The 26,081-nt window shown below is 40.2% G+C and overlaps 1 protein-coding gene across 1 annotated transcript in view; it reads right to left on the bottom strand.

Moving 5' to 3' along the window:
• The window catches only part of dhx15 (DEAH (Asp-Glu-Ala-His) box helicase 15), a 41,233-nt gene extending 16,473 nt beyond the window's left edge, over positions 1–24,760 (bottom strand). The window contains 14 exon segments of the mRNA XM_047385357.1: positions 293–442; positions 801–851; positions 853–888; positions 8,994–9,013; positions 9,016–9,157; positions 17,450–17,665; positions 18,823–18,848; positions 18,851–18,990; positions 20,279–20,403; positions 20,405–20,437; positions 21,469–21,526; positions 21,528–21,704; positions 21,706–21,753; positions 24,681–24,760. Of these exon segments, the coding sequence (XP_047241313.1) occupies positions 293–442; positions 801–851; positions 853–888; positions 8,994–9,013; positions 9,016–9,157; positions 17,450–17,665; positions 18,823–18,848; positions 18,851–18,990; positions 20,279–20,403; positions 20,405–20,437; positions 21,469–21,526; positions 21,528–21,704; positions 21,706–21,753; positions 24,681–24,760 (1,302 nt within the window).
• Positions 24,761–26,081: the final 1,321 nt, after the last annotated feature.

Raw genomic sequence — 26,081 nt, 5'->3', positions numbered from 1 at the left:
CCACTTAGAGCGATGGAACAGAATTACCCCAAAAAAAGTGGAAAACTGGGTTTTAGAAGTTCATTTGTCACACTGTGGCCATGGTGTTAACGCATGTAAAGAAGGTGATTTAGAATCGGGATCTGAAATCCAGGAGACGTGAGACCACATTTTCCAGAGTTTCTTTAGCTAAAAGGGTGCTCAGAGGGATACAAGGTGCTCGAGGCACTGCTGAATAGCATATATGTAGGTGTCAGTCTACCATTTATATTTAATTTAATTTCAGTCATTTCAAAACCACACTGCTTTTCACCTGCATTTCTGTCTTGTATGCTGTCTCTGTGTACAAACGGAAACACTTTCCTTGGCGTGTTCATCCGGCGCGACCTGCTCTCTGCTGAGCTGAGGCCTTACTGATGGCTGTGACCGTAAGGGATTCCACTCTGATGCGCGGGTTACACGCCTGACAGGAACGGGGGAGAGAAAGCTCGAAATTATTTCAAAAAACAGAAATGCACAAACTAGGGTACAGTTATAAAAAAATAGATAATTGAGAAAATAACATCTAGAATCTACAAGATGATGACAAAAAGCTGCAGAGTGACACATACGCCCAATTCACCACGGTGAATATATAATCTTGTTTTGTGACGGGTGTATGACTTGGCTTCAGGCAGGTGAAATGTCAGGGGAATAAATAACAGGCTTTTCCATCTTTGCGGCTGTCAGTTGTGCACTGCTGTGTTTATCTGAGGATTCTCAGGTAACAGACGCAGATGATCGCGGCAGATAAGGAGTTGCAGGGGGAAAGGGAAACTAACCTTTTGCTTGGCAAATCCGGGATCAATTACAAACACGACTCCGTCGATGGTCGAGGGACGTCTCGGCAATGTTTCTTGACACGACGACCTGTGGACATGGGGACGCACGATTTAAATGATCCACCCAAGGTGTCTGCAGGAACTGACGGGACCTGAGGGGGTGGATCTGGCTAGACTGATTTAATTTCATGTATGTTCATCAGGGAAACAGCAAAGTGCTAAGCTTTAAGCTGGTCACGGAATATTAAAATATCTGAGATTCATTGTGATTAACAAACATATGTTCTAATTTTTTGCCAAAAATTGCCAAATTTTTAAACACTAACAATGACAAGAAAAAGTCCGACAATGTATTTTACTAGGGCTATTTGGTACTTGGTGCTCTACTGAAGCACAGTGCCAGGCAAGAACGCACGATCATTGAAAATGCTCACATTTTGTCACGTTACAGCCACAAACGTCAGTGTTCTCGGTTTTTTAAGTGATCGACCAACAGAAAGTAGTGCACTATTGTAAATTAGAAGAAACAAATCTCTAAAAGGGTGGCTTGCATTTGTAGTTGAAGCTTTGTAGAACCATTTTGGTACAATTACAACTGGGAATCCTTTGGGGTATGTCTCCGCCAGCTTGGCACATCTGGCGGGTGACACGTTTGCCCATTTTCAAGTCTAGCCACAGATTCTCAATTGGATTTAGGTCTGCACATGAATTCCTGCTGGAAGATGAACCTCCATCCAAGTCTCAAGTGCTTTTGCAGGCTTAACAGGGTTTCTTCCAGGGTTGCCCCGCGTTGTTAGCTCCATCTATGTTCTCAGCAACCCATACCAGCTCACCTGTTTCTACTGAAGATAAACAGTCCTACGGCATACATCCTTCCCCTTCTGCTTCCCACTCATGCACTTCTTTTTGTCTATTACATAAAATACTAATAAAATACATTGTAGTTTAAGTAACAGGGCAAGATGTGGGGAAAAAAAAGGGTTACACGGGTATGCATTCTTTTGCGAGACACTGTGCATTGTGTTGCACAGCATCTCTATGAGTTCTCAGGAGGCTCTGAGCTTTGGGACAGCTCTTCCTCTTTCTCAATATCAGTTTTTTTTTGGGGGGGGGGGGGGGGTTTATACACAGTACAAAACAACTGTTTCGCCTTCATCATTCCTCTTTTCTTCCCGCAATGAGGACTCATGTGAAGTCGGTACTTGTTTCTTGATATCTGAAACACTGCTATCTAGGGATGTACCAACTGTGCATAGCTCACTGTTCATGACTTACTCTTGATTTATGCTGTGCAATGTTGGCTCCAACAGCTTTACTTTGAATGCAAGCCGAGGCAAATGGCACAGCAAATCTTTGCACTGAACTCAGTTTGGAAGTTGCTTTGTTTATCTGAGCAAAAAACAAAAATGCAGTATTTACATGATATCACATTTGAAAGTAAATCACTCTGAAGTGGCCCTGTAGTGAGCAGCAGCATATTTTAGGAAAGTGTCCCAATATTTCTCAATTCACTTTTTTTAACTGAAGTGATGCTTCTTTCCTTCAATCCTCTCTTTTACCGTATCGGTTCATGGGTCAATCCAGCTATCATTGCCTCTTTACGATGGATGGATGGATGGATGGATGGATGGATGGATGGATGGATGGATGTGGTCATCCCAGATTACTTTAGCATAATTTGCAGTTTGTAAATAACTCCATTCCTTTCCTTTGTAAGCAGTGCAATCAGTAGCCATCTTGTGTCTCCCCAGCAGGATGTCATTGCTGATTTGTTGATATTCCAGTAGCTGTGTAGTTTTTGGAAATGCTCCAGTGTGATAAAATTCCAGGATTTCCGCTAGGTGAACCACTGTGATGTTAGGAGCAAAGTATGGTGCTTGCTTATTATTCACATTTTTACCCTTTTTCTCCAAACCTATTCTGGCCTGGAAAGCAAAACAAAAAAAACACATTTCTATACTTTCTGAGAACCTGGTAATATAGCATAACATAAGACGACAGCTTAGCTTTTTCTTTAAAAAGCTAAGCAACTCAGAGTGAGTGTTTTGTATGCGACATGCTTAAATGTTAAGAAAAAAACACAACTGTGGTGACCAGTGGCATGTTGGATGTTTTTTTTAAGGTGAAGGAAATGTGCTCAATCAATACCTTTTAACTGCTGTGTATTCACAGTGAGAAATAGAAAAAGAAAGAAAAAGCAGCAGGAAAGAAAAGCAGCAGTGTGATGAAAAGCTGCTTGAGTTCCAAGAACATGACCAGTGGGAAAATTGTGAACCAGTTTCATGTAGGAGCTTCAGATCTGCTATCGTCCCTTATAGCAAAGATGTGTATGAGAAATGACAGTTGAATCAAAGCTAAATTATCCAATGAGTCACATCACCCTGAGTCTGTTAGCTGTCGGCATGCATGCAAACAGGGGGTAGAGGGAGGAAAAAAGGAAGACAAGACAGAGTTTCAGCCGCTCTCACGCAAACTTTGATGCTGCCGGGGAAACTTCTCCACAAATAACACCGGAGACAGTCTGGGTTCAGAAACTCTTTTAAATCTCCAATTTTTTACAATAAGCTCTCACATCAGCGTCACTGCTTTTTAAAAGACAGACCGCAAGACATCCTAAGCGGCCATTTGACGGTTGCCGTCCACTTTCTTGCCAGTCTTCATCATAAAATGGCAAGCACAGAACCGAACATCAAATGTAGTCTTTGCTGATACACGTCCACAGAACCAATTTTGCACACTTGACACACTTCCTTTGTAGCCGTGCCTCTTCAGCTGTCTTCAAGCTGTGAGCCTCCGAGACTTTTAAATCCCACCTTTTAAGCGAGGATTTCCATTCGGCCTGAGAATACCTGACTGTTTAGTTATTAATGCCAGAGACAGCCTCTCGCCCCCATCATTCTGCCTCTGACCTCGAGTAATTCACCTGTAGAACAGCACATTCCCCCTTAGTATTCGAGGCGCAAAATGCACAGATGGAAATAAACGCCGGAATGAGAGTTATAAAAATTGACAGTCTTTTCTAATACATAATTCTTGCCTGTCAAGATGTGAATGCATACCATGAGGAATGATCACATTTATCAACTATTAAATCAGGAAGGCTATCTACTAAGTCATTTCATCATCAGATGCTCAGTTCAAATGTAGGGCTTTTCCTTTGGTCTAGCTTTAAAGCTGGAAATTCACTAAGTATGGGAACTATTTTTTTCAGCTGTTCCACAGAGACACTATCGTGAAGCAAGGAATGGGTCAATTTCTATTAACCAGCTATACCAAGGTTTCAAAATCACTTGAATTCTCAGTCATATTGTTCCTATGATTTAAAGTCCTTTCAATAAGATGCCAGAGAAAGTGGTAACCTGAGATTTATCAGGCTCTACGTATCGTGGATTAGCACTGCCACCCCCCCTTCCCCTACCTGTTGCTGCATATTGCCTGTCAGCTTGCTGAAAGAATGATTCTACAAATTTGGCTGTTTGAAAATATTTGTAGTTATGTAAAATCAAATGCGCTTTGCTTCTATTTAGGTAACACTCTTTTAAAACTACAGTTGGCAAGCTCTAAGCAGCATGTCTGTTAAGCAGCTGACTGCAGGCTAGCTACCTAAGCAGATGGTCTGACTAATTACCCAGCTAATATTAGTTTGTCAAAATTGTGTTACTCTATAAAGGTTGTTTTTTTTTACTAAATGTTTTGCCTAAGTCAATGAAGCAATTCACAGTAAGATTATTTTTCTGTTTTAAATAACCGTATTTGAATCATGTTATTGCTTTTTGTTTTCAAACTCAGATTTTTATCATGAATGAAATTATTAATGTTACCAGAGAAAGTACTGGGATAACAGCCATTTTCTCAAGCTATGGAGAATATAGTGATACAGCCCTGCCCATCCTCCACCTGTTGCTGCACACATCCAGACAGCTGGCTTAAAAGATGGCTACTACGGTCCCTTAAACTGGGAAGGTTGAAGGTTCCCAGCAAGCCCTGAATTCAGTCTCCAACATGGCTGCCACACATACTATACAGCATAGAAATTGCAGGTGTAAAGTAATAATTAAAACCTCTGAGAGTTTGAATCTCATTAAACCTAAGTATTGAGGTTTAATGAGATTCCCACAGGAAATCCCACAGGAATTAAAGCCTACTTCCAAACAGAACTCACCCGATTTGGGTGAGGTCATTTCTAGTTTTGAACTTTGACTTTAAAAACATATTACATGCACAAATAAAACAACAGTTGTAATGCTAACGGCCGATCTGCGAAGTGTTTTGAGTAAAAGAAACTGTGGTATTTTTAACTTGTAGTGAAGTGAGATGATGTGAGAGTCTTATATCTCATACCTTCTTGTAACAACCTTAATCATCACATCACTGGTAAGTTGATTTTAAGTCTTTACTGTTTCCCTTTATCCAATTCTGATCATTTGCCAGTTCTGAATGTACTTCATAGATAAACTTATTTTGTCTTACTGTAACATGATTCCTGTGAATGATGCTCCTTGCCAGCACCCATCACCCTGCTAAGGAATCAAAGAGCCAAGGATGCTCCAATGTCTGTCTAAAAAAATGGACTGGCGGAGGTTGCCTCTGTCTGGAGTATTGGGCCCCAGTGGGTGCTCCAGCAGATGTTGCACATGACACCCTCTCACATTTCATGATGGTATGGGTGGCCTCATTGACTGCATTGATTCTGAAGGATTATCCGGGTTGGGGCCATTACGCTGAACGCAGGCTGGCTCCTTCCAGTCTGTTGCTGCACTGGATAATCCAGGCTTCTTCATCAGTAATATCATTAGAGCATCATCTCTGCATGTTATTTCTGGGTTATTACCTGCAGGAGAGCATGCTCTATAGCTAAAATGGGCCATTTTTCATGTTCCCTGCTGGGAAGCACAGCCGTGTTGACAAATAAAGCCTTCCGCCGACTAAAAGGAGGGGAACACCGTGATGAGCTCACATCTGAAGCCCAATGAAACATGGCAGCATCTTAAGTAACATCAGGAAGAGTGTTTAAGGGATGTCACCGATGAGACAAAATCCTAAAATCAAACTATGGCCCATTTATTAGAGAATATATTACAGATTTTGGAGCGCCAAGACTCTGTTTGTAATGTCAATTCTTGCCTTCCTTTAAGATGATTGAACTGTTCAAAAATGGAAGACGAGTAGCTTTCCAAGAGAAATGGAGCAATGACGAGCCGGTGCTTTATGTTAATTGAGGGGTGTCTAATGCAGTCGTTAGCATGCGTAGCAGCAGATGCGGCGAACCTTAATTCTTTTTCACTACTTCCTCTTAGGCTGGCTTGGATGACATCTCTACATTTTTCACTTGATGAGTTGCTCAGTCAGTCACTGAAGAGAAGCACATTTACTTCAAGGACGGCAACTTTAGATGCCACCTCGCCAATTCAACGAGACCCTGACAAATTGAGGCTGAGGGGAAAAAAAAGAGAAACTGTACTCTTCTGAAGTTTAAACTGGTTGCTGGGCATAAACTTCAGCCTACTTTATTTACTGTATTTCACCCTCTTGATGAAATAAACACTTAGGAGTTATAGAGATATTGGTGAAAGATGTTTACCAACGAGATAAGCAACAACTGCTACTAAAAAGACAATCATAACGCCTTCTTCAAAACCATCATATCTAAATATACATGCAGTCATCCATCATCTTCTACGTATCCCAAGCAACACTCTCCAGCTCATTCTGGGGATACCAAGGTGTGGCATATTTGTGTGGACTCTTGATGTACAGAACTAAGTGTGCAATGCAACGATTTGTAGAGCAACTTCAAAAAAATGACACCAAAGCAAAACAGAGAGGACTGCCAGCTATCACTAAACTCTGCTGCTCTGCACTTAACCGAATTATTCACCTGAAACAACATCAAGCTGAATGTAAGCATCACTGGTACTGGAGAGCAATCAGCTAAAGTTCAAATCCAGCTACCGGCAGCATTCACCCAGTCCAAAATGTTGCACAGCAAATGAGACCTGACCAGAGGGGATTTCACAACAGCTGCGCTTTTATGGGGTATTCAGGTACATCTCTTACAATGGATTGGCTAAATATTAAAACAACTCCAAAGTGATTTCAACATTTTGATAAAAACCTCAACACACAACATTGTCCATTTTCAAGTTGTTTTATTCTTGTATAATACACCCCATCCGTCTGCCCATCCAACGACTGTACCCTTTAAACACCTTAATTAATAAAGAAAAACCAAACCAAATCTCCAGGCAGTTCCACAGTTGCCACTTTTTATCGGTTTCCCTTGAAACAAATTTAAAGCAAATGTACAGAACCGTGATTTTTATGTACTGTGTTGTGTACCACTAGTATATCTATTCAATCTATATACAGTCATATTCAATAAATTAGAATATGCATTCTAATGAGGCCCCTCTGTCAGATTATAAGCACCTTTTGAAAAAAACCTTTAAGCAGGTATTAAAGATACTTTTCATTAAGCCCACATTTCTGCATTGAAATGTTTCTTTTATTGGTCTGATATAATATTCTAATCTTAAATGTGGTGTTTTATTAAGTGGTGGAAAATGATTATAATTAACAGAAATAAGAGTTTGAAAACATCTGTCTGTGTAGATATTAATCTAATTATTTTTATATGTACATCAACTTTGATGACGTCCTATTCTTAATTTATAAGGTCCAGTTTGTTGATGGAGCCACCGTTGCCAGCATTAGCAACTTTACCTATTCTGTAAACATCTTCCACAAGGTTTAGGAGGTTTACACAAAGCCATTAGGGTATCCCAATGGTGCTGAAGAACCTTCATTGATTCCTTTCCATGAGGAGGAACCGCAACCCCTCCGAAATTATGGAGCTACCAACTTCATCTTCAAGCCTTTACAGTGACAAACCAACAATAAGCAGTTTATAACTGCTTATTGGAAAGAAAAGTCACCCAATTAGTAAAGAGGGCTAACCTGTGTCTCATCTAAACTCAGTATAAATATAGATCTTATGTAAAGGCCTCCGAGGTTTGTTAGAGAACATAATCGAACCAACAGCATCATGAAAACATAGCAGGGATAAATTTAAGCAGGAGCTTAGGTTATAAAACAATGGCCAAGGTTTGAGCAGTGCTGAATGATCAGTGCAACATCATGAAAAAGCATCGCACAACTTTCTGGAACAATATAAAACAGAAAGCCACAAGAAGCTCATAAGAAGAAAGTGCTCTGATTAGATAAGACCAAAAGTGAACATTTGGGCCACACAGCATTGTGTGAGGTGGAAAACTAACAATACGTATCACAAAAAAATCACCATCCCAAAAGCAAGACATTTTGGTAGTAGCAGCAAGCTGCAGAGGAAGAGGAGGAAAATTTTACATTTTAAAGATAAAGAGGTTGTGTCAAAGGTTTGTTGAAATTATGGGGCAAAAAACCTGTCTAACTCTTACTGGATACCAAGACTCCACAGCAGACCTGCGCAGAGCGACATCAATACTCTGAATATCTGTCGCTAATAAACGCACAATCTATCCGCATTTAAGTGTCTCTAAAAGCACCGAGTATTTTCTGATGTATCACAATGTGCTCAACTTCGACAGCACATAAATACTTTAGGTGCTCATTTCGCTCTGATCTGGCTCAATTAGCAGGGTGGTAGCAATGACTCATTCATCAGCACCGTCCTCTATCAGCTGTTGTGGCTGGGTGTTTGCTCATTCGCTGGCACTGATGATGGTCTTGTATTCTTTCAGATCTCAAGCCAACAGTGTGACTGTGCAGCTGGAGCTGCTACTATGGCGATGAGCCCATCTGAATAGAAACTGGCACACAAAAGAGAGAAACTCTTTCGTGTCTGTATCAATGAGAGCGTGAGATAAAATGATAAAGGATTAGATATGTTATGTACCTTATATGGGATTTTTTTTTTCTTACACACTTTTGAGTGTAGGGATAAAAATACTAAGAACGCAGTGCTTTCCTCCAGCTCACAGGGCATGAGTAATACTCTAGCTATAATTTAGAGCACAGAATCATATCCTTACAAATGCAGCATATGTTGTGTGAGTCAGTTCTGCGCTATAACTGAAGAAAAAAACAAAAACAAAAAAACTTTCCACCTTTTTAGCTCTCTTATTTTCCCCATTACTTTCTCCCTCACTCCAACCTCTTCCTGCAAGTGTCTTTGTACCAACAAAGCTGTCTCACCTTTCTTCCAATAGCACCAGTTTATGTGGTGGAGGTGGCTCAAAGATTCTTTGATGCTGCTGTGGTGGCAGGGTGGAGTACAAAGGGATGATTTTCATGTCGCTGACTTGGGGCCCCAGGTCATCAAACTCCCGCCTGATTCGCTTGCAGGCTTCGTAGATTTCCTAAAAGATGACAACAATTATTTTCGAACCTCCAGTGAACGCACACACAAAACCAGGCAGGTTCTGAGCAACACCTGGAATAACAATGGCAGCGGACAGAGGTGATAGGGGGAGGAAGAAAGAAGGCAGCCGGGGAAACCGTGGTTCCCTGCTACAGTACATTGGTTCCAACTATCGTTCCATCTGATGGAGGAAATTAAACTTGGACTGCAGCATGCTTTGCTGAACTCCCTGTGGCTCTGTTGTCAAATGCAGCAATCACGGAAAACACAGACATGCATGCTCGGAAGGCACAAACACGCAGAGCCAGACACACTGAAACGGGGTTCATTATTCCACAGCGCAGTATTGTAGAGCGGAATGTGATATGAGACTGCAGCATTGATGCATAACCACTGGCAAATCACCGCAGATCCGTTTAGTGGAGCTGAACGTTCAAGAGCCGGTGGGTTGGCAGACAGAAGCCGTGAGTAGTGCCAGGAATGGGGGTAAGAAATACAAAATTGGAGCCTATTCTGCAAAAGCATATTAAATGTAATAGGAAAAATACATTATAAATATTCCACAAAGCCTTTAGCCTGACAACATAAAGATTGATTCATTTTTCTTTCACTCCATTTCAACACACAGACAATTTCATGTTTTAACAATTACTCTAAGTTCTGAACAGTTTCTAGCGCGAACCATAGCTGTCAACACGTTAAGCTTTTTTAAACTATTCACAGTTAGGAACCATTTCATTATGTTCCAAACAAGAATCGTTTCATCTTCAGCACGCTGCATCTCCTCAGTGTGGTTCCTTGCTGCTTATGCTGTTGCACCACCTGCAGGCCCATGGGAGCAATGCAGAAACCTCTTACAGAGTCGCAATGAAGGCCCTTTAGTTTCAGCCTAAAATGTATGCTTCAGAACAAGCACCAGAAGCAACAACAAAGATTTTAACAGCTTCTGCTTACCGAAAGGTCAGTCCGAAAAGTGGCATTTATAACTTACAAAACTTTCACCAACATCCTGTGCCTGAACTATTCTATGAAAAACAGTTAATACCACAAGAAAGTACCACTGAGATGTTTTGAAGTTTAATAAGTTCAACTTGGGATTTTTTTTTATTAGAACTGTCATTTATGTAAATATGTTCTGTGAAGGCTTCTGAGGTTTGTTAAAGAACATTAGTAAACAAACACCATCATGAAGACCAGGGGCTACAGCAAACAGGTCAGGGATAAAAGTTGCAGAGTGGTTAAAGCTGGTTTAGGTTATAAAACAGGGAATCTAGTATTGAAAACCTCACAGATCATCGTTCAATCCATCCTGACAAATGGAAGGTGTTTCACAAATGCAAACCTACCAGGACATGACCGTCTACTTACACCGACAGGCCAGGAAAGGAGACCATTAGTCAGAGAGATGCAAAGAGGCCAATAATAACTCTGAAGGGGCTGCGGAGATCCACAGCTCAGGTAGGAGAATATGTAGACAGAAGAACTACTAGAAGTGAACTCCCCCATACTGGCCTTTGTGGAAGACTGTTAACAGGGAAGCCATTGTTGAAAACAAGCTGTAAAACGTCCCATTTGCAGTTTACCAAAAGCACCGTAGAGTACACAGCAAAGTAAGAGTGATAAGTGTTGGAAACCATCACTGCACATCACCCTGAACACACCATCGCCACATTGAAACATAGTGGTGGCAGTATCATGCTGTGGGGACGCCTCTCTGCAGCAGGAACATCAAAGTCGGTCAGAGTTGACAGGAAGATGCATGAAGCTAAACACAGGGCAATCCTGTAAGAATCCCTGATAGAGGGTGCAGAACCAGAGCTAGAATGCTATGCTTTAGCTTTAGCGTATTCATATGAAAGAATGACCCAGTCCAAATTCTACCCAGAATACAATTGAGAATCTATGGCAATACTTGAATATCAAAGTTTACAGACAATCTCTCAGCTTGAGCTATTTTACAAAAAAGAATGGTCAGAAAATCAAAAAAAAAAAAAAGGAACTGCAGCTGTAATTGTATTAAAATGTATTTCTACAAAGTAGGTAGGCTAATTACAAATGCACATCAGAGATGTATTTCTAAAATTAAATTAAGGCCCCAATGAAATATCCTGAAGTCTATGGTTTTAGAGTAACAAAATGTGAAGAAGTGCAAGGCATATGAAAAGTTTTGCAAAGCACCACTAGTCACCTAACTTCAATGTTTTCTTATACAGCAATATACAGTAAACTTAACAGTCAGTAATACCAAGCATTTCGCCATTTATTGAAATCCCTGCTTTCAAGCCAAACCCTTTATAAACCGCCCTATGACAGCAGATAACATAAATATTTAGATTTTATTTGCATAAAATATACAATAAACCAGTTATAGGGGCTGAATTTTGCATGTTTGCAGGGAAGGCAGAATGTTCAGGATAGGGTTAGGTTACATATTACTTCCACCAGGGCTGTTCAAAGGCTGTTTACATCATGGGTGTTGTAGTTTTGTCACAGCATGATACAACCCTAATTCCTCAGTCAGAACTACAACAAACGGAACAATTGAATGATCCCAGAACATTTCGCAAAAAAAGACAACGAATCTACGATGGAACTAATTTAACATTTAAGTACGTGTAATTTAAAACATGCTATGAAAAATTTGGATGTATTTAAGACTTTTTAAGGCCTAAAACAAAGATTAAATTTAAGACTTTTTAATACCCAGCAGAAACCCTGATTTCCTTTTTTTCCATCTGGACTGCAAATAGGTTATTAGCCCTGTTTGTCCTCTTGTTCATCAAATCAAGTCAGGCCCCTCCGATGGCCATGTGCCTCTTAATCAACACGCTGACACGTGGAAAACGCTAAATCTGAATGGATCGGTAAAATTAGCCTCAGTATTAATAGCCTATCCAGCTTCTGGATGCAGCAGCTGCCATGAAATAAATAAATAAATAACCTCTTTGCCAAAGCGCTGGAAGCAAGCTGGCTGTCTGTCCTTTAGGGATTTGAAGACAAAGCACACGCGCGTGCGTGCGCACACGTGCATAAACATTTGTCCAGTGTTGGGAACTTGTCCACCAGCTTTGCCTGTGACCCCAGAAGCAAGAATCTAACTAGCCAAGTTGAAGTACCAACACATTTGGGCACCCTTCTTGACAAGCAAACAACAGCCCCCCTCATAAATCCCGCTGTTTTTGATGTTAGCGGCTGAGGGGGAAGCTTAAATATTAGGACTTATCTACTCTCGACAGCTGTGATAAGTTTCAACTTTCTCATTTGTAGCTGGCGCTTCAGTTCTGTTTGTTTTTGGAAGCCAAATATCTCTCAGAAAAACTGTGGGGGAGAGAGGTACGTGGTCGTTTGCACCCTCTGATATAAATTAAACAGTCAGATAAAAAGAATCTATGGCTTTGCCATGGATCTGCCTCCAAATCATTAGTCTACATCAAAGTTGCTGGGAGACTGAAGAGGTTAAGAAACGCTGGAGGGGCACGCTGCTGCACCCTTTGAACCACCATCTCTGCCAGACCTACAACACATTAACTTCTTTAACCCAATTAGGAGAGGGTGATAATGAACTCACCATGGGAGTGCTCTCTGTTGTGCCTGAGCTTTACACAGCACGGGGCATTGGAATATAAATCACCAAATTACATCTAACCGCAAAAAAATACAAATCTTTTACACTTAGCCTGCAAATATCTTGGACTTATTCCTAGTCAGTCACAGGAGGGACGATCAATGTTTCAGCTGGGATACCACTTATTCTAAAATCAATTACCAATCCTCAGAGGAGACCACTTCAAACACTACCCCGCCCAATGGCTTGATCTTGTTTGTAACAAGCCGCATATCGATCCTGCTTTGACAAATTAATACTGACATAGGTGTTCTACACCAGCCAAGCTGGTGTCAAATGCTAGATAATTACTGGTAATAAACAACCAGCGAGAAAAGGTGACTGGGGAAGTCAGGACAACATGACATCATTTGAGTGGCTTTACTTATGCAATGTTTAAACATCACAGTGATCAAGTCTCTTTTGAATAAACCTTCATTGCATCCATGTTAAATCCAGAAAAAAATTAAATATGTTCCTCATATGATGCCCTCAAAAAGTCCTGGTCCATCATAAATTAGAGATCTGATTGTTCAATATGTTCTTGACAGAGTACTTACCTCTCATACCTCCTGGTGGTTCCTAAAGTTTCTAAAAATAGACCGAAAGGCAAACTGTTCATGTATCTGGCTCCTCTCCTGTGGAACCAGCTTCCAGTTTTGGCCAATGACGCAAACATTCCGTCTACTTTTAACACTTTATTTTTAACAGAACTTATAGTTAAAGTGGCTTAGCTAATTCTAAATTATCTCTGTAGTTATGCTGCTACAGGCTTATAGGCTACTGGAGGACATAATGAGCATTTTTCCTCACTCTGCTTCTTTCTCCTACTACTCTCCATTTATGAATTATCTGCAATTACTGCTTCCATTAACTTTTTGTTCTGTCTATGTTTTCTTCTCTTCATAGAAGTTAAACCTGGCCTGGTTTTCTGTGGTTAGTAGCCAGGCATCTCATGCTTTTTGTGTGTCTGCTCTGTCTGCTCAAACCCCCAGTTGGTCGCAGAAGGTTTCTTACTGTTAAAAAGGAGAAGATCCTTTTTGCCATCGCCACATCTTTGCTCAGTATGACAGACTACACCCAAGTTAACAACTCCATGGGCTTTCTTTGATAGTAAACTTGTACTAATTGGCAATATAAACTGAACTTGACTGCACTAAACTATTATATATCTGTGTCACCACATGACCACAGTCCCTTACAGTCAATAAGACAGTGTATTCATAATATCAATCAGCGGGTCGGTGTTTCGTCTGACTAAATGCAAATAAAACAAAGGATATTGTTTATGGTTCCAAAAATGGAAGGTTAGAGATCACTCTGAGATCCCTCTGCTAGACCCAAATGCAGGTAAACCTCCATTTTAACATCTACATACTCTGTAAATCAGCCTACTTCCACTTTAAAGAACAGCATAACGGGTGCTTTTATTTTCAGTGAAATATTGGGATAGTGTCTTTACTGAGAGGTATAAAAAAACAAATATCAGGCAGCTGGAGCTCATCCAAAATGCTGTTGCCAGAGTCCTGACCAGTAGCATGGGAATAGATGATATTAGAGTAGTCCTTTAAGCTGCCAAGTTGTAAATAGTTTTAAAAATGTTATTGGTTTATAAGGCCCAGGGGTGCTAAGAGCCTAGTCAGGTCAGACCCCTGGTGTCATCAGCGACATGTTTACTCAGTGCACCCAGGACCAAAACTATAGAAGAGGAGCCAGCATTTAGTTCCTATGCCCTTCAGCTCTGGAACAAGCTACCTGAAAACCTGAAATATGCAGAAACAGTTGGTTCCTTTAAATATCCATGAAGGTCAAAGATCACCTTATGAGCTCATTGTCTTAGAAATGAATGCGTTTTCAATTTGAATTTTAACCGTTTTATGTGATGCTTAATATGACTGTATACTTTAATGCATTTCTGGATTTTGTTGTCATTTTCTTCCCCTATATACTTTTATTTTTCTGTAAGACACTTTGAAATATAGTGTGTCCCAATGGTGCAAAAAAAAAAAAAAAAAAAAAGCCTTGCCTAAACACCAACATTTAGTCCAACATAGGCATCTTCTTCCACCAGTGATGCTGGCCAATACAACCATCTTTGATTAAATGTTCAACAGTATTTCGTCAAAGAGCTGAGAAACTAATCATGGCAGCAAAAGGCGCTGCTGGATCCGACAGGCTTCTCCTCTCCACTGATCAGGAGATTGAGACATTTGTTGGTGCATTTCTGCGTGTGTGTGTCCACCCAGCTGTGACCAAATTCATCACTTTGGGCATGGACCCTGCCCTCCATTACACATCAGTGGACGACATTTGCAGGAGGGGAAAAATAATGACTTAATTTCAGAGATTTGTGGGAAGGTTGAAATCTGGGTCACTTGTCTTATTTTTTCACATTTGCAGCACAAATCCTGATGATTCCCAAAGAGCCAGAGACACAGAGAGCTCAGTCTTCTATTCATCCAAGGATTAGAGATATTCTGTCAAATGTGCCCATTTCTTTCTGTTTTCATGGACAATTCTAACATTGAGGATACAGAGTAGTAAAAGTAGGTAGACCTTTTAATTCCAAGGTTTTACCAATTAGAACATTTTGAAACAGTCCCAATTCTATCATTCTAAACAAAAGTTTATTTGTGAATGGAAAAGATTTAGGACAAAGAACAATCTACTGAGCAAATGCCCATCAATTTTACCTCCAGGTCAATCTGTGTAATGCCAACAAAAGTTAAAAGAAATTACATACAGACTCTATGGGCCTTGGTAGCATTATCAATTAATATCAGGCAAGTACATTTAAAAGAGAAAAACAAGCTCTTTTCAAAGAGAAAAATACAACATGGCTTTGCAAAGTTCAATTCAAACAAACCACAAGACCTCTGGAACACGTTATTTGGACAAACGAGCCAAAACCGGAGAACGTTTGGCCCTAAACACATGGTGCCATGTACAGTGCCTTGAAAAGTTAGTCATACCCTTCAGTCATTTTCACATTAGTGCCACAAACATCAGTGTATTTTACTCTGACTTTACATGACATCCAACACAAAGTCACACATATTTGTGAACTGGAAAAAATATATAGACATGGTTTTGAAAGAAGGTGCTCTGGTTAGATCAGAAGAAAATTAAACTTATTGGCCTATAGACAGACGTAGGGCTGAAACAATCGGATTAATCGTGAATTTAATAATCGAACAATTGTTAACTGGAGTATACACACTGTAAAACATGCCATTTGGTGAAAAGACAGCCCACCCAGAGCAGTAATTAGGCCTAAATTGTCCACAAAATATCTACATTTTGCATTTAAAATGAAAAACCTACTTTGTCTGTAAATATGATCTATCCAGAACTCCTCAAGTGGCATAGCTTTAGTTTCACCCTATCTTGTGAACAAAAAGTTCAAAGGGTAAGAATACTTTTGCAACACATGCTGAAAAAACCCTACAACACATAAGCACAAATATATATAGAAACCTATAGAACGTCTAAAGTGGACTACCCGTATGGCATCACATAACGGAGGTGAGGCTACACTTCTTCAAGTAATGTACAGAAACGCTGATTGCTTTCCCTTCAAAATCAGTATCTCTAACAAGGTAATAACTATAATTTTTGCAGAGGGGAAATCCAACGTCTTAAGATCGTTTAGCTTTCATGTCCTCTGTAAGAGCAAGTGTTAATGCCGTGCATAAACTATGCCCCATAAAACCTCAATGAACTGAAGCAACTTGTAAAGAGGGGGCCAAAATCCCATCAAACAAATGAGAGGCTGATAAGGTCATGTAGAAAGTAAATACATTATGCAGTATACTTACTTGTACATACATAGTATCATACTTCATGGAGTTGTTCATTAAGCTTTAATTTTAACACATGATGAAATTTAGGAACAAAGACGCCTTTTTGAATGCCATGATGCATAAACCTTTAGAACTACAATAGGGTATACATTAGGAATGCATAATATATCACAAATATATTGTTATTGTAAAATCAGTGTGTGTGTTATTAATACTACATAGGACTGGACTGCACTGATTGTTGGACTAATATATTTCAGATGTCATGAATTCATACCTGAGCGCCAATGTAATATTCAGTCTGTTGGTTGGAGTATCACCGCAGTAGAAACCCACAGCTGACACAGGTTACAGTGGCCAAGATGCTAAAGGTCACAACGAGTGTGAGAAGCACAGATGAGGAAGAGAGAAGGGAGGAAAATGTGCATGTATTGAATCTGACGTTGTTATTGTATCCTCATAGTTACAAATACTAAGAATACTAAATATAAGATAAGAATGTTATTCCAGCTACTCAAGTAAGAGGATGTACAACTTTTCCTTTAATGATATTTCTTTGGGAGGTCGGGAGAGAGGAAGGAAGGAGGAGAGGACAGAGCAAAAGGAAGAAAAGAAGGAAGAACAGAGAGGAAGGAAGAAAGGTAGAAGACAAGGACAGAAGGAAGCAGAAAAGACAGGATTAACACAAGGAAGGACATAAGGCAGTGAGGAAGGAAGGATAGAGACAAGGAAGAAAGAAAGGGCACAACAAAGTAAGGACAGAATGATGGTTACATCTTTTTCTATCCTTATCCCGACTTGGAAACCACTAAAATCAAATTGCATATTTTCCAGGAGTCCTGTACATCATAAAACATTTTTTCATATGCTTTGGGGGAGGTACCTCTTGTCCAGTGAGGAAGAGCAGAATCTCCCTCTCATCTTCCCCAGACATGTGGATCTGGATCGCGGTGCGGATGGCCGCCTCCAGGTAGTCTCGCTCTGGTTGCGGTGTGTAAAACATCACAGGGTGCGTGCGTCCAGGGATGGTTGACAGCGGGCAGTTGTCAAAATACACTTGGCACTTTCTGGCATCCAGCATCGAACTCATGACAATGACCTGAACAGAAAAGGGGACGTGGCAGCGTGTCTGTGAGGCACTCTGTGTTCATACAGATAATGGGACTGTGTGATAGTAGGTCTGAGCGTTCAAGAGAAAAATCTTTTAATATTTTAGATGTTTTCTAGGTGATTATGGATAAGGACAAGTTCTAAGCAGACAAGGATGGAATTAAACCCGTGACTGATGTGTCTACATGCTTCTACGGTATGAATGATGCTGCAAATTTTAATTTTGAAAGAGAACCTTGGCACAAACAAAATACAGAGTCTATAATGTACATTTTGGCGTTGCAACCCAAGTAACTGACCTACAAAAGATCTATGACACTCCTTGTTGCTGTTGCTAGGTACACAGTGTTCCTAACCAGAGCCATTAGACTGTGTGCATTAGGATTCTGATGGGAAACACTTCTCCCGTTTTCAATCTATAATATTTTCAGGGGCCAGCGTCTCTGCATTTCGCTTTACGCTCTGCAAGACATCCTAATTGCTCTTAATCAAGGCAAATTAAACTTTCAAATTTGGTGAGCGATAGGGATGAAGGAGATAAGGGGAGTGGGTGGATGATCATTCCCAATCACCTAGACCTCATTTAACAGTCTGCGAACAACAATCTAACCTTTGATTTCACTAAGACAAACAACTAGTAATTATCCATCTGCTTTGTGAAAATTTTATCTGGCACACTCTAGACCATAAAACTTCTGCCTGCCTTTACGACCATCCCATCGACGCCGACAGTTGCTGTTTTCCTCCTGGTTGACTGGCTGAAAATGGTAGGTGACTCTTGGAGCAATATATGGTGCTGCTGCGGTGCAGAAAAATGGGTGATTATGAGACTAACAGCAGCATTTCTCTATCCACTACACGGGGACTCAGTCAGAAAAAGCACAACAACAGAAAACGGGTACAGAGGAAGGACATAAATACTCTCCTCTTAATTTATCCTCGAAGGAAAGTAATATTTAGGGCTGCAACGTTGTTTTACAAGAATTAAACTCATTGTGGAAAACCAGAGGTTACAGCTGTAAAATAAATCTGCAAGCTGTAAAAAAAAAAAAAAGAACAAAGGACTGCGGCACCTGATCCTGAAATCACATCCTAAAAATAAAACACAGAGAAAAACTCAGGAGATTTCTAAGAGCTGGTTTCTACCTTCAGGTCAGACCTCTGGCAGACTTCTTCTTGAGAACCCCCACCAGGATGTCTGTAGGTAATGTGCGTTCGTGGGCCTCGTCCAGAATGATGACACCATAGCGCTCCAGCAGGGGATCATTCGTAGCCTCCCGCAGCAACATTCCATCTGTCATGTACCTGAGCAAAAAGAGGATATGCCGCCAACACTAACTATGCAGTACATTGCGGCTTTATCATCATGTACCACTGTGTTATCTGATGAAACCTGCCTACAATAAAGATAGAACCATGTGAAGGCAGATTCCTTTTAAAGTGCATGAAGCTGTTGTCTACGCATTGTCCTTTTAGAAAGCAAACAAAATGATCTTATTTATGTCATTTCTGCCTCAACAATGTTGTGCTCTTTGTGTCACTCGCGACAGAATTCATACATGTGTCACGTGCGCGCCCACAGGTGAACACACAGTACCGCTGGTAGACACGGGCCGACCCGGAAAAGATGTCATCGCCACCTGCAAGACAAGCTAAAACATCTGTGTTTTCAAACGGCCCAAGAGTTGTGAGGATAGCCACCCTCATCCAGGGTGCTTCAGGCCCCGCCCACCCGCCCACCCCCGGGTGACAGGCTCTGACCCGGATTGGCTGTCAAAGGGGAAATACTCCCCCGGGCTATACAAGACTGATCGGGCTAAGTAAGAATGCAAATACATACATCATATGTGAAGATAGAGAGATGGAGAGAGAAATATAGATATAAATATATAAAGACACATAAAAAACGAAGAAGGGATTATTATGAGTAAAAATAAAAATATTTTTTAATAGAAATGTTCTGTTGATTATGCAGAAATTGATTAAAGTAATCAATTGTTATAATGCAGTTATTAAAAGAAACACATAAAAATCATGTCTCCTTCAACCCAACAGCATATTCCTATGGGAAACACTAAATGTTAATCTCTTAATGAAGAACACTTAGATCAGACAAATTCATAAATAATAGCTACATAATCAATACATATGTATGCATTAAATAAAGAGTTCTGTAGATGCAAAAAAGTCTGCAGATGCACCTTATATTTGGCACTCAAGGCTGAAATGACGTTTCTGTTTTCATTTTTTATCTTGTGTAACAGAAGGCCGGAACATCTGAACATATTAAACTTTCCTCACATTCTAAACATTCACACTATTTTTAAATGCATGCATAATACGTGCTTCATTTCACTTCATTTAGTGATGCATTATATATTTTATATTCCGTTTATATTTTGATTTTGGGGTACACATTAAGAGCCAAACTGGACCGTTAAAAACCAACTAACATACAACTGTTTTTGATTTATGTAGAAAAACTAAGTTGTTTAGATGAATCATTTACTCAATAAGTTAGTCAATATAAAAAAAATCATCATCAGTGGCGGCCCTATTCTAATGAAGTACTGAAACCTTATAAAATAACTGATCATTACAGTTTTGGGCAGAGATGTAGTCCTCAACCCTGATGGAATAGCCCACCTCTTGACCCAGCAAGACATCCATCTCATCTGCCACCCTCCTGGGCTGGGTGCAGGCCACCGCTCTCAGTGATGCTGCCAGCTAAACGCACCGTGTCTACACACCACTGGGGGATCTGTAGGACAAAAGAAATGTTTAGCTCAGTTGGGGCTTCAAATCAGCAACAAACATCACAGAACAGGTAGAAATGCACATATTGTCCTTAAAAGGACGATTCTGATGTCATTACTGGGGATTTTAGTTTTACAGTTTCCCATGATCTGCCAAGCTGTTGGAGTTAGTAAAGCTCTGACCTGCCCATACAGATTTTAGCTGATTCGGATTTCTCTTTGAGAAATACAAATTACATCAAAATACGTTTTTTGACTTTGTGCAGAACTTTTTTAATAAGAAAAGGTTCACAAAACCAGCCCAAAGCTACATGCCTGTTTTCTCAGCATATCCAATAGTGCACAAATACAGTAAAATGATCCCAGGCTATAGGGCATCTGTCAAAAAACAAACCCAACTAAAAATATTAACAACACTGCTAATTTACTCCTTTACATGACAGTGCAAGATATTTAGTTGAAGTTTTAACTGTGCTCAGAACAGATTTTTAACTAAGTTGAACAAAGTTTTAAAATCATAATGACTTAAGTTGCATTTGTGTCCCTAAAAAGCAAAATCAATATAATGCAATAAATGCAACGTCTTCTGAATTTTGCCTTTTTCCTGATCTATTTGAGGAAGTATTTGTATTTGAAAAAAAAAAAGCTAATTTCCCAACTTTCATGCATCAGTAAACCGACGGTGCATAAAAAGTACCCAAACATTCACACTTCTACACTTCACTTTGCAGGATAGTTTGTATTCATCTCAGGATGATGCTGAGACTCAGTGATTTACTCTAATCTGTTCCTGCAAATTACAGGAAAAATAACAGACAGCCCAGCTTCATCAAACATTTTTACTGGTAAGTTTATCCAACTTGGAATCAAATCCTAAAACAAGCCAATGAAAATACATAAATCTTTCATAGCATCCATATTTTTCATGATAACATTAAAGCAATTTAAACCACTCAGAGTTTCTGAGACACACTTGAGCCAGGGCATTAAAAGTCTGTTTTTAGGAGGGCAACTGATGGCTGCCCCATGCCTCTACCTGCGTGGTCTTTTCAGAGCCCGTCTCTCCCACCAGCGCGAAAGACGGGTTCTGCATCCAAAATCTCTCTGTATTCCCAGACTGGGAGCCGCACTCGTTTCTTCAGGCTCTCATAGTAGCGTGTCGAATGGAGCAGGTAGGTGAAGCGGTTTAACTGCTGCTGAATAGGAGCCTGATTCACGAAACTCCAACTTGCTCTAGCTGACATCACGGGGCCTCCGGCGGACTCTCAGTCCGTTACGGTTCCGATCCCTGTTCCTGTCCCGATTGTTGTCTCTTTCACGCCTCAAGAGGAAGAAGAATTAAGTTAGGATTTAATGAGACACTGCAGTATAAAGGGAAACACTTCAGCTTCCATTTAGGCCAACGGCAGGAAGAAAAACTGTGGACAAATGTTAACCATGTCAAGCTCTTCTTTTGTAAAAATAATACGAAAAGGTTACTGCACATTCTTTTTCACGCTGCATAAGCGTGCAAAGGTCATGAATAAACTAATTGCTTGCAGCATTTTGTCCTTTTACAAAAAATACCTATTTATCAGCTTCAGAGCACAAATTTGAAACGTTTACATTGTCAAAAAAGCTGTTAAGTGTTGAGCTTTTTGTTGCCATTATTTTACATCACTAAATATAAAACACAACTGGCGAGCTGTTAAGATTTAATGGAAATGTTCTAACAATGAATAACAAATGTGACCAGGAACTGAAATGTACATTTTTCACTTCGTTGTCCTTCATTACCAAAAGCACATGTGGTTTTTGTTAAAAGTAACTGACTTTATCTCTGTATGGTGAAATGTTTTGCATTTATTCATTTTTGATCAGATCTTCTAGGATGCAAGATAAATCTAGGCCTAAACGTCCCTTTTGAGCACACTCTGGTTTTAAGAAAAGCTAGCAAAACATTCAGTTAACAATGGAAACACCACCATTAGAGACAGGCTGGTGTGAGATTATTATAGCAAACTCTGAGTAAAAATAACAACTGCACATTACCACTTGTACATATACAGGTCCTTCTCAAAATATTAGCATATTGTGATAAAGTTCATTATTTTCCATAATGTCATGATGAAAATTTAACATTCATATATTTTAGATTCATTGCACACTAACTGAAATATTTCAGGTCTTTTATTGTCTTAATACGGATGATTTTGGCATACAGCTCAAGAAAACCCAAAAATTCCTATCTCACAAAATTAGCATATCATTAAAAGGGTCTCTAAACGAGCTATGAACCTAATCATCTGAATCAACGAGTTAACTCTAAACACCTGCAAAAGATTCCTGAGGCCTTTAAAACTCCCAGCCTGGTTCATCACTCAAAACCCCAATCATGGGTAAGACTGCCGACCTGACTGCTGTCCAGAAGGCCACTATTGACACCCTCAAGCAAGAGGGTAAGACACAGAAAGAAATTTCTGAACGAATAGGCTGTTCCCAGAGTGCTGTATCAAGGCACCTCAGTGGGAAGTCTGTGGGAAGGAAAAAGTGTGGCAGAAAACGCTGCACGACGAGAAGAGGTGACCGGACCCTGAGGAAGATTGTGGAGAAGGGCCGATTCCAGACCTTGGGGGACCTGCGGAAGCAGTGGACTGAGTCTGGAGTAGAAACATCCAGAGCCACCGTGCACAGGCGTGTGCAGGAAATGGGCTACAGGTGCCGCATTCCCCAGGTCAAGCCACTTTTGAACCAGAAACAGCGGCAGAAGCGCCTGACCTGGGCTACAGAGAAGCAGCACTGGACTGTTGCTCAGTGGTCCAAAGTACTTTTTACGGATGAAAGCAAATTCTGCATGTCATTCAGAAATCAAGGTGCCAGAGTCTGGAGGAAGACTGGGGAGAAGGAAATGCCAGAAGTCCAGTGTCAAGTACCCACAGTCAGTGATGGTCTGGGGTGCCGTGTCAGCTGCTGGTGTTGGTCCACTGTGTTTTATCAAGGGCAGGGTCAATGCAGCTAGCTATCAGGAGATTTTGGAGCACTTCATGCTTCCATCTGCTGAAAAGCTTTATGGAGATGAAGATTTCATTTTTCAGCACGACCTGGCACCTGCTCACAGTGCCAAAACCACTGGTAAATGGTTTACTGACCATGGTATCACTGTGCTCAATTGGCCTGCCAACTCTCCTGACCTGAACCCCATAGAGAATCTGTGGGATATTGTGAAGAGAACGTTGAGAGACTCAAGACCCAACACTCTGGATGAGCTAAAGGCCGCTATCGAAGCATCCTGGGCCTCCATAAGACCTCAGCAGTGCCACAGGCTGATTGCCTCCATGCCACGCCGCATTGAAGCAGTCATTTCTGCAAAAGGATTCCCGACCAAGTATTGAGTGCATAACTGTACATGATTATTTGAAGGTTGACGTTTTTTATATTAAAAACACTTTTCTTTTATTGGTCGGATGAAATATGCTAATTTTGTGAGATAGGAATTTTTGGTTTTCATGAGCTGTATGCCAAAATCATCCGTATTAAGACAATAAAAGACCTGAAATATTTCAGTTAGTGTGCAATGAATCTAAAATATATGAATGTTAAATTTTCATCATGACATTATGGAAAATAATTAACTTTATCACAATATGCTAATATTTTGAGAAGGACCTGTAGATCTTAAACAAATATATACACGATTGGATTGCTTTCATTAAAAACAAAACCAATAAATAATTGCTTTTTATTTTGCTACAAAATAAACACCGGCGTCATTTTCAATTAGTTATTGCCTAGAACATCATACCTTCTTCCTGTTTTTGGTCTCTATAAAGTAACAGAAAGTGTGGTTAGATGGTTAAATTAGTCAAGCTATCTGCTCCAGTGGACTGCTAAACAGACATGCCTCTCATAGCTTGCAAACTGAAGTTTTAAAACAGGGTTACTTTAACAAGAGGGTGAAGGGTGGTGCTCATTTCATTTTAGTATGACTGCCCATGTTCTTAAAGACCAGAAGTATTACCCAACAGCAACGGGTGGAGGAAGGGCAGCAGTTTCTTTATGCTCCCTGTAACTTTGGTCAAGCCGACACTTTAAATGTATTAAGAGACTGCATTATCAGCTGTATAAGAATTAGTAAAGCTCTGACCCTCCCATCCAAATTTTAGCTTATTCGGATTTCTCTTTGGGAATTACATTTAAATACGTTTTTTCACATGACAGATTTTCGCTCACTTTCTCTGCTTAAAGCTGTTCAGGTGTGCTTCAACACACCTGATTTGAATTGATGGCTCATTGACCCCTATAAGGAGGTCATTAATTCGTTTGAATAAGGTGTGGTGAATGAGGGACATGTCTAAAACATGGCAACGTCCGCTTTAGGATCAGGAAACACTGTTTTACTTATGAACAAAAGCACTGTTTGCCCAGAAAATGCCCTTTAAAATGTGAAGCAAAACAATGACTCTGAGCTTAATATAAGAAAATGGCCTATCAGTGCCACTTTCTCAGACCTAACTGGATATCAACGCACATCTAGCGGGGAAAAGGTCAGACATGTATGAAGACATGTGCCAGGACGACATTTCTACTCTAGCTTTAGCTATCCTAGCATGCTAACGCTACTGGCAAAAACACTTTATTAATCTGGTTTTATCCTTTAACCACTGTCTGCCAGCTGCCTTCATTATTTATGCCCGAATAACTGAATGTATGTACTTTTATCAGCTTGTTGTAACTTCACGTAGAACTGAGAAACACTGGCGGTGCTAGCTTTACAACAATACCAAACTGTAATCAACGCTTTAACGCTTAAGCTAGGAGGCTAGAGGGATTTACCCTTCACAAGACCTCTTTTAATTTAAGCAATAATCGTATTCAAATTCTAAACAATCCCGCTGAGACCCGTTTTCGTCCAAAATAGCAGCAAGTTAATCCATTTAGAGTTTGCCCAAACGCTTAAACTCCGACTAACGGCAACCGGAAACACTTACCAGATAATTATTCCTGATGGGTAATAAAATAAACCCGAAAGCTGCGATTATCTCTGAAAAAAACGTCCAGTTTCTTAAATTTCAGCGATGAACGACGATGACTTTGAAAGTCTAGGACAGAGCAGAAGCTCCAGTGCAGATGGATGCGGAGGAGGAGGATGCAGATGATGGAGGAGGTCAACAGAAGCGGTTCAAGGCTTCAGGAGGCCCTGGGCAGAAGTTCATTAGAACCCCCCTTTCAGTTAAGCCCATCGCCCACGAGGTCCTCTAATTATAAAAAGGTCATTTTCATTTTATTTTACAAGTAAAATGAATGATTTCAACAAATGCAACGATAGAGCAGTAATCCACTCTTTAACATTTGCTGAGTTTTTTTTTTTTTTTCTCCATTTAATCAAAACCCAGCATGCTGATGGGCATTCAAGTGTCGGCATCCAGGTGGATCTGTCAAAATGGCTTCTTTGATAATTCTTTGTTTTTTTTGTGCTTTGAGGTTTAGAGATAGGGTGTGATTCATCAGGTTATTTGAGTTTATCAGACTTGAATGTTTTTTTTGTTTTTTTTTTTGCTTTCTGAACAAATTAACATATGGCACAAACACGTTTTTAACTCCCCATAGAAAAACAGATCCTGCTGTCACTGTGGTTTTTTGATATGGGTATCATGGCTCTTTGTCCAGAGG

This window comes from Girardinichthys multiradiatus, chromosome 14, assembly GCF_021462225.1.
Source record: "Girardinichthys multiradiatus isolate DD_20200921_A chromosome 14, DD_fGirMul_XY1, whole genome shotgun sequence".
NCBI classification, from domain to species: domain Eukaryota; kingdom Metazoa; phylum Chordata; class Actinopteri; order Cyprinodontiformes; family Goodeidae; genus Girardinichthys; species Girardinichthys multiradiatus.
The sequence above is the reverse complement of the archived record's forward strand: the minus strand, read 5'-3'. Positions and strand labels throughout refer to the sequence as shown.